Below are 9,745 nucleotides of genomic sequence, written 5' to 3' on the forward strand. Positions count from 1 at the left end.
GACATTAATCTCCCTTAAGCATTCTACAACAACAAAAACTCTCCCAACATTTTGAAAACTAGAGAAATCACGTTGTCTTTAAGTTCTAGATGTTAAAATAAGCTACAAGAGGACAGTAACATCTTCTTTTGTATGAAAAATTTTATATATATTGTATATAATAGTATTACTGAATTATTTTCAGCTACAAATTTATCATTTATTATACATTCTTTCCATACAAACTATATCTATAGGCTGTAGCCCAATGGCTCTAATCTAACCGAGGAGCAGATAGTTTTCCTAAATGTTAATCATGAGAACGCATTTCTCATGTACCTCCTTATTTGAAAAAAAAAAAAATTTATGTAATCCTTTGGAGTTTGGATATAGCTCCTCAGATAATTTACGACTAAGACTCGTTTTTCACTCACAAATTAATCTCTAAAACTAACAGCCGTTATCTAAAACATGATTTTTATATAAAGTCTAAACTACCCCAAGAAAACCATCCACGCGCCTAACTTCAACCACCCTCCTCGCAAAAATTAAAAACCACAAAAAACAGCCACTTGCACCACCGTATGAACCACCCAAACAAGTTTGTCTGTCAAACGTTCTATTGCCACAGAGGAAGAGAAGGATCTTCGGAAAGGGTCCCTAATTCCGCGAGACCTTTCGATATGCTCTAACGCTACTTCGCCTGTGAACTTGGATAGCCTTTCACCATTCCTTTCATCCAACTCAACACATTTCACCAAATTTTCTTTAATCCGAAAATCTGATTTGCTTAAAAAATTATGCTTGGGGTACTCATCTAATTCAACGGACCGGAGATGAATGCGAAGTTGTAAAGTGGCTGGGCCTTCGACGTCGACGTTGGAGAGTGCTGGGATTGTCAACGATTGACGATTGGAAAGGGGTGACGAAGGGGTTTCGATTTTGTAGTTACGGTGCTAGACTTTTTGATTGATCTTGTAATTGCGGGCTTGGTTTTTTATTTCTTCTGTTCTATTAAACATATTTTTTTTATTCTTGTAAATTTTAAAATTTTTTGGCGGTTTTCTATTTTAAAAAGTTTTAGTTAATGAGAAAAGTCGGATGTGTACTCGCTCCGTTTATTTTAGGCTAACCGCTAACGTTTGTCGGAGACGATTTTACAAGCAAATATTGATGGGTCCATTAGTGGACCAAATAGGGACTACAATGTAATTAACCCTCCTTAATTTGATTTTATTTCTTATGCTAACTCGCATTTAATTTTTGCCTCAATTATGGAGCGAAGAATGGAGGATCAGAAGTCAAATAAGCTGTTGATACTCTACGCCTCGCAAACCGGTAACGCATTGGACGCCGCCGAGCGTGTCGGCCGTGAAGCCGAGCGCCGAGGCTGCCCCGTTGTTATTCGTTCCATGGACGACTTTGATGCTGTAAGTCTATTTTTCAATTTAGATTTCTCGGTATTGCTGAGAAAAATTTAGGGAAAGATTATTTTACTTTCTCTTTTGTTTCTAGAACTCTAGTAACGCAAGTTTTCTTTTGTATTTTGTTACATGAACCTTCACTTCATTTCATTTCATTTAGCTACAGCAAAGCCTGTCCAATGTATATTTTGTTAAACAGCTCATTGAATTAGGTTTTCGTTTTGGCCTCTTTTGAACTAATCACTCTGCATGCAACAATATGTACCGAATTTTCCATCCATTAGCAAAAGAACTATGATACTGAGATAGTTCTACACAAGTCTTACTGAAAAGACATGTCCGGTGTCCTATAAGATTATTATCAAACTCGAGAGGTATGAGATTGTTCCATTTTACAGAGGTTGGGATTAATATTTTATATTTATTTAGGCTTTTTTACTTTATACAAGTTTTATTGTTGTTTAATTTAAAACAATTATTGAAATTTGTACCCGTCATCACACATTACATAATTTTTAGGACTCTTTACAGAAGTTGTTAGAGGTAATAGTTCCTTATGATAAAATAATCTACTAGTTAGATTCTTACAAGAATCATTTAACATTAACGGAATGCCTTAAACTTTACTTTTTCTTTTTGGTTAATGATTGCCTGATAGTTCATCAATTCTCATATTTACACATTACTCATTTCCTTTTGTCTTAGGGATCCTTGCCTCAAGTGGACACTGCAATCTTTGTTGTTTCTACCACAGGCCAGGGAGATACTCCGGATTCAATGAAGGTTGGATAGAATTATATCCTGAATGCCATTTTCGTATACTTCCTTTTCCTTTGCATGTCACCCAAATGGTTGGGTTTAGCCCTTTGTCTTTACTAATGCCTTCCATTATATGTGTAGGTGTTTTGGAGGTTTCTTCTGCAGAAATCTTTGAAAAAGCAATGGCTGAAAGGTGTTCATTATGCTGTATTTGGATTGGGTGATTCTGGCTACCAGAAATTCAATGTAATAATTGTTTGAATTCTTTTTATAATTAGGAAATTACTGTATTTTTCCTGTGTTGGATTTTGAATACGTATAATTAAACTTGCATAGATATATGTTTCTGGTTTCTCCTCATTTTTTAATTTTATAATACAAAAATAGGTTCTTTTTCCTAAAGAAACAAAGAAAGGCTATATATGTCTGATTTCTGAATATCACACTATTATCTGCATAATGAGAGGAATCATTGTTGTACCAATAGTTTGTACATTCTTCGTTATCTTTTTATTCAATCTGTTTAATTGTTTGTTGAATTGGATTTCCTTTGTGTGAAAAATACTTGGATTTTATGCTTTCCATTTTATGATTTATAAATCATAATGTTTTAAATTTCTTTGATGCTATACATTCCAAGTTTTTATCACAACTTTTATTTTCCAAGTAATGTGGCACAAGTCAATCATTGTCACATCCTTTCTCATATTATTTCATCATCTATGTCGCACTAATCAATTAATAACATATCTCTTGGGATCTAAAAATTGGGATACATAGTACTATTCAATTTGGAAACTTTGGTTGACATAACATTTCAATTTTGAGAAATCTGTTTGTTGATGGCTGCAGTTTGTTGCAAAAAAGCTTGATAATAGACTTTCAGATCTTGGGGCTATGGCTATTGTTGAAAGAGGTTTAGGAGATGATCAGCACCCTTCTGGGTATGGTTACGGTATAATTTATTTTAAAAGAAAAAGATATTGCTATATTGACAAGGTTCATGACTATTTTCATCTTTCAATTTTTTTTCCTGCTTTACATGTTTTGGATTGAGTGATTATGATTAGCTGGCACTGATGCTTGACAATATGATTTGTCATTTGGAACGTGGGGAATACATCTTGTATTGGTCAATTGAATTGAAACCTATGTGTGTTCCTAATGATGATAATTGCATGGAATTGGATGCTCTTTATGATTAATTATCGACATATAAAAATTTGTTTCAATTTTCATGAAGTTATCCTTTCTGCTGTAATGATTATGCCCTTCAAGTTGCATAGAACAGTGCACATGATGACATGAAGACTGATTTCAGGACGAAGCAACAAATAGTTTCTTGATTGACTACTATATCTGACTATTAAGTGTTAGAAAACTTATAAAATGTTAAATTTTGTGCTGAAAATGGTTAAATTTTGAATGAGATGATAGTCATTTATGTGATCTGGGCAAATTTTGGACCTGTGTAATATTTTCTTGTTTCTCACTATTGCATTCCAATGTAACCATATAGAAGTTGAAATGCAGAGGTTATGATCTATTACATTGTTTCTTATAAATTATCTGAAATAGAGATCAAAATGAATTTTATGTTTTGATGTAAATTGAAGTGATGATATCAGATGATTGTGGACATAAAAGCTGCTCTATAAATTCAAATATATATTTTGTTATTTAGCTTTCATGTCCCTAGAATATGGTCGGCATTATTTTACTTGCAAAGGGAGTGGATATGTCATAAATTCCAGTTGTTCTTCTCTTGTTTCTAACATTTGCTGCAACAAAAATGTGTTTTGATTATTGTTCTCTCAAGTTAAGTGCAATGTCTTGGGATGAAAAAAAATTAATTGAGAAGTTTATTTACTTCCATAGGTATGAAGGTGCTCTGGATCCGTGGATGCAATCTTTGTGGAGTAGGTTGCATCAAATTAATTCTTCATTCTTCCCACAAGGTCCAGATTTTGTGATACCGGACATAAAATTAATTGGACAACCAAAAGTTCACATCACATATCATAACATTGGTAACGCAGATTCCCGATTATCTATTGCCTCAGGTAACTAAAATCTTTTGATTTTCTTGGTGATTGCCAACTTCATGTTTTATTTACCATGTCATTTGTTTCTTGTTTATAATAATTTGGTCACCTATTCTTATGAGAGTGGGCTGTTTCTTTTATTGTTTCTGGTAAATGATGTGTGTTTTAAAGTCATTACACATGTAAGGACAAGTATTGTGGTTTCTTTATTTGAATGTGTTGTTTGGAAGAAAGCAAAAAGATATTACATTTTGAGGTGCTGTGTTTTTTTAGCATTGTGCATCATTTTATTTTTGGTGGCAATTCAAATTACCACCATAATTTTGTGTGTCGATTTTTCATCCATCTACATTCTTGAAAATTGTGGCATGTCACTCTCTTTTTTATTATTTTATTTTCTTCTTCCTTTTTTCACTCAGATTGTCATTTATTTTTAATTTTAAGTGAATAAAAAAATGACTGGACTCTTTAGCTGTCAAACCATGTTATGACTGCCACTTTATGTTGGGGAGAGTTGTGATTAACTGTTAACTTTCTCCTTCACGGCCTTTCTTCAATATCTGTGAAGCTATTTTCTGAATTCGGGCAATGCTGTTTGATTTGAAAAATGTTTATATTCATTTTTGAATTTCTAAGTTACATTAGAGTAACTATTAACTTCTAACTCCTGTTGTTTATAACAGATTTGAAAGGTATCCGGACACAACTTGAGAGCGCACGTTCCATGTCTCCTGGAAAATTCTCCAGTTACAAGAATAAGCCTGATTGCTTTCTTAAAATGGTATTGGTAGTATGACCTATTTTGGTTATTTAACATTATGCTGTCATATTCCAGCAACTATCAATTGTGTTAGCCGATATATGGTGTGATGCTTTTTGTTGCTGAATTTGTGGTATATTTTATACTGAGCATTATTTTGTGCTCACCCCGTTGTTTTTCTTTGTGTTTGCAGGATCTAGGTGAGGACGCGGTCGGATGGGCATCGGCAAGCGAGGAGTAATAGCTACACTGTCCACTATTTTTGATAAGCTTTACTTATGATGCCTTACTTTGTATAAAGAATGATTAAATGTATTAAAAAAAAAATTGTGGGCCCATTTACTTTTGCTAATATAAATATATTTACGTGATGTATTTCTATACGTATCCTAGTATGAAGCAGTTATTACAAGGTGAACATGAAGTACATATCTACGCATGACATGGTTGCGGATCCATTTACAAAGCCTATACCAAGAGATACTTTCAATAGACATGTTAGATTTCTAGGCTTACATAGATGTTGAATGTACTGATACTTTGAGTTTGTCTTATCAATATTAAATAACAATATTGTCAATGCTCAATTTCGATTATTATGGAACATACATAAAGGAGTGTATATATATATATATACACACACACACACACACACATATTTGTTATGTAAATATTATATATGTTTATTTTGAAAAGCATGTTGGACAGTTAAAAGATTGGCCTTCTCACACAGGCAATCGCCTCCATTACTTCATAGGAATGGAGATAAGACGATTTTAAGCTTATTATCTAGGTGATAATGGAGAGCCAAGGTTAAAATATTTAACGTCGCCTAAAATAGAATTAAAATAATGTCATAATGAAATATGACCATAAGTGATAAATGATCACTTTATCTGTCTAATTGCCAGATTAGAGTTTTGATGAATTAAAAGTATGTAAAGTGAACTCAAGTTAGGCATTAGGTATGTCTAAACTAAAATCTATATGGCCTTTACAAGAAAAGGGACATGCACTCTATGGGAAATGAGGAAATGATGTAGCATGTGATTCATACCACATGTGTCACATGTGCAAAATATTGACCAAATGGGTAATGAAAGTCAAAATCTCAACTTTAACATTGTAAGAGACCCTGAGATTTTAAGAATAAAATCTCATAGAATACCCTTATTACTCTATTCTGTTTCTTGAAAACCTCATTTAATGATTGCAATCTTAGAGTGTTATCAAAAGATTAAGATAAATTAAATCTGCTAGGACATTTCTAGAAAAGCAAGTTAAATGAAAGTTGCAAGAATCAAGAAAAGAGGAAGATTACAATTTTGAATTATCATACTATAATCATATGTATTCATTGGTCGACGAATTATGTTTTATTTTTATGTAAAGACAAAACATAATTATGAATACAATTGATATTTATTATAAATGAGATTGTTAGAAAAAAGATGTGATAAGTAATCTAGGGTATTGCATACAATATACAACCCAAGTTTCACAATTTGAGAAGTTATATATTCCTAACAGATATATGACTAATGTGCTCTCAAAGTATGCATGGTCACATGGTATATTTACTAAAGTATGAACCTTGAAGAAACACAGAGAGAAATAGTCACATCATGTGTGAGTAGGAGATATTGGATATAGGTGGGACACCCATGATGGGACCCACCCAAACGACGTTTCAAGTGGAAACTAACAAAGGCAGTTTTGGCCTAAAAAAACTGCTTAGCAACTGCCGCCATATATAAGTGAAGAAATTCCTTTTAGTTTTTTTCTTCACTCTCTCTCTAAAAAAATTTGCTATAAAGAAAAATACACTAAGGTGGTCTTCTCTGAAGATTCAATTTTTTGCTTCAGAGTTAAGGAGAAGAGGTATTTATGTTGTGAACTTCATTGTAATTCGTTTATATAAAATGTATTACAATGGGTGACTATTAACATGATCTTGGGATTAATCAGAATATTTGTTATTCTGACTTTTTCCAACAGAAACTAATATACATTATGACATTTACGTTAACTAATAGATTTTAAATGTTTATTATCGGTGAAAAATACTTATAATCAAGCATCAAGTAAATATAAACAAATATATTGTTTAATGTCTTGCAGTTAGATCTTAGACCTATCTAGTAGTTAGACATATTCAGTCGTCACAAAAATTATCAAATGCCACTGAAGTGAATCAAGAAATCTAATTCTTTTTTACTTTTTACTTGATGAAAAATGTATGAATAATTTGTTTAAATTATTTTGATAATATTGTCATTATTTAGTAGCAACAACTACGCACATGTCCAATTAAATAACTCTTTTTATACTTACATCATATGCCAATACTTTTTCACTTTAAAATCTCTACATTTTAGCATATTATATTCTTCCATAGAACATTTTAATTCAACTTGGTATTTATATTTAAGTTTAAAAACTCAAAACATCGTTTAAATTGTATTTCATAAAAGTTATTTAAATAACAATACAGTTAACATCATGTGAGCATATATATCAAAATATAATTTTGAGAGGATAAGGATGAAACTTGATATGTTATTATGTTATTTAATGTGTTATGTAATTTTAATTTTAGAAGGATGAAATGGATATTAGAATAGTTGTAATTTTTGTAAAGTCAGTAAGGGGTATTTGTCATTTCAGAAAACTGTTAGGGGTGTAATATAATTTTATAAGGGTTTATTTGTCATTTTATAAAAAAATAGGGGATAATTGATATTTTTAGATATCCAGAACCAAAACCAGAATCTATAACACATGTTCCGATTCCATGTTTTTGTGAATCGGAACTGATGGTTTCGATTTTTGTTCCAAATCAAAGAAACCAACCGGTTCTAGCTCCTTTAATTTTGGACAGGTACACCCCTTGTCTAAAAGGTGTTCCATATTTAAATAACCTTATCTCCATATCTTCAATTCATGATATGTCATATCACTGCCATTAATGAATTTTTCGGTTAATTACTATTTTTTTTCAAAACTTTTTTTTTTTTTTTTTTCAAACAGCATCACTCTCTGTTTTACTTATTTCCATTCATTTAACATCACATCACTTTTTTTTTACCTCATTAGGGTATCTCTAAGAGTATCTCTAATATTACTCTTTATTTTGAAGAGCATCTTTCGTATAAATAAAGAACATCTTAATTAATTTTTAAATATAAAGAACATAATTTTTATTCAAATCCAATATACTCTTTAAATTTAATAAATATGCTCTTTATTTTTAAGAAAAAGACTTAATGAGAGAGAAATTAATAAATAAAATGCATAGGAACTTATAGTTTATTAATTAAAATTATGATAGAGAGTGAAATTTGACTCTCTAAATGTGGAGATCAAACTCACTCTCTAATTTATATTTTAAAGATAAAAAGTACGTTAAACTCTTATTTTTATGGATAGACTCTTTATAATAAAGAGTTTGGATCATATAAAGGGTCATTTGAAGATGCTCTAATGGTGCTCTTTATTTTAAAGAGTATATTTGATATAAATAAAGAATATCTTCATTGATTTTTAAATATTATGAACAAAATTTTTGTTTAAATCCAATAGACTTTTTAAATTTTAGGAGAGATAATATATTTTTTCAAGAATGAAACTTAATAGGAGAGATAAATCATAAATAAAATGCATAGAAATTTACAATTTATTATTTAAAATTAGGATAAAGAGTGAAATTTGACTCTCTAAATGTGGAGAGTCAAACTAACTCTTGAATTTATGTTTAAAGAATAAAGAGTCTGTTGAACTCTTATTTCTATAAATGTACTCTTTATAATAAATAGTTTGGGTTATATAAAGAATCTTTTGGAAATGCTCTTACCCTTGGTTTATGACAATAAACCTGCAAATATACAAAAGTTTTTTGTTATTCTAATACAATGATGTCACCGGTCCAACCCCCGATCAAACTTGTTGGACCAATCAACCTGGGACTTGGGCCTTTGACCCGGTCAAGGCCTAGGCCGGGTTTTTACACATTGTTTTTATTATTGTGTCTTCTTGCTGTCCAAAAGGATTGGATAGATTTTATTTTCTAAATTTCAAAAACCACTCTATCAGAGCTAGTTTCAATCTTGGGAACTGTTCATGCTTCCATTTCGCTGCTTTGATTGTTAAAAATATGAGTAATGCTACAATCATCGGGAGTAGTGCACCGAATCTGTGCACCAAATGACGTGTCTCAATCCTTACCGTCGATTAATATTAAGTTATAATTAATCGACGGTCAGGATTTTGTTACGTCATTCTGTGCATAGATTTGGTGCACTTCTCCCGGTGTCTCTATTATTTTCCTAAAAATATTATTGTATAAATGATTAAATGTGTTTCAAAGAGAAAAAACCAATTACCCACCTTAACTTTTCAAAAAAGCCAGAGTTTTCAATCAGATTTCACGATTTTAATCAACTTTCCCTAAAACTTTTTAAAAATCTATCAAGTTACCCCCAAATCAATGACCGCGCTAAGAAAGCTATTTACTCTTGGTCAAGAAGGAAGAAAAAGTCTATTATGCTTTTTTTTGTCTTTTTTCAGGCTGACTGAATACTCACTCTTGATTTCACAAATATGGTATTTCTTATAAATATGTTATTCAGTGAAATTTTAAGAAATACCATACCTCTTACAAATTTTAAGAAATAATATATTTATGAAATTAGGGGTTGCAAATGTATATTTGATAAAGTTAGGATAGCAAATGGAAAAAAAAAAAAAAAAAAAGTTATAACGCACTTTTTCTTCCTTCT

The 9,745-nt window shown here is 31.1% G+C and overlaps 1 protein-coding gene across 1 annotated transcript; it reads left to right on the forward strand.

Moving 5' to 3' along the window:
- The first annotated feature begins 576 nt into the window (after nt 1-576).
- LOC116130206 (NADPH-dependent diflavin oxidoreductase 1-like) lies at nt 577-5,003 on the forward strand. The gene is made up of 7 exons (XM_031415942.1): nt 577-926; nt 1,265-1,409; nt 2,109-2,186; nt 2,304-2,408; nt 3,015-3,106; nt 4,041-4,225; nt 4,891-5,003. The coding sequence occupies exons 2-7, from the start codon at nt 1,266-1,268 to the stop codon at nt 5,001-5,003; spliced, it is 717 nt and encodes a 238-aa protein (XP_031271802.1). The 5' UTR covers nt 577-926; nt 1,265.
- Nucleotides 5,004-9,745: the final 4,742 nt, after the last annotated feature.

The sequence above is a fragment of the Pistacia vera genome, unplaced genomic scaffold, assembly GCF_008641045.1.
Source record: "Pistacia vera cultivar Batoury unplaced genomic scaffold, PisVer_v2 Contig218, whole genome shotgun sequence".
Classification (NCBI taxonomy): domain Eukaryota; kingdom Viridiplantae; phylum Streptophyta; class Magnoliopsida; order Sapindales; family Anacardiaceae; genus Pistacia; species Pistacia vera.

Bases quoted from the DNA above. Each gene is read 5' to 3' on its own strand.
- LOC116130206 (XM_031415942.1), top strand. From the start codon at position 1,266: ATGGAGGATCAGAAGTCAAATAAGCTGTTGATACTCTACGCCTCGCAA. The intron at 2,187-2,303 runs GTTGGATAGAAT...TTATATGTGTAG, and splicing joins ATACTCCGGATTCAATGAAG to GTGTTTTGGAGGTTTCTTCT. The intron at 4,226-4,890 runs GTAACTAAAATC...TGTTTATAACAG, and splicing joins CCGATTATCTATTGCCTCAG to ATTTGAAAGGTATCCGGACA.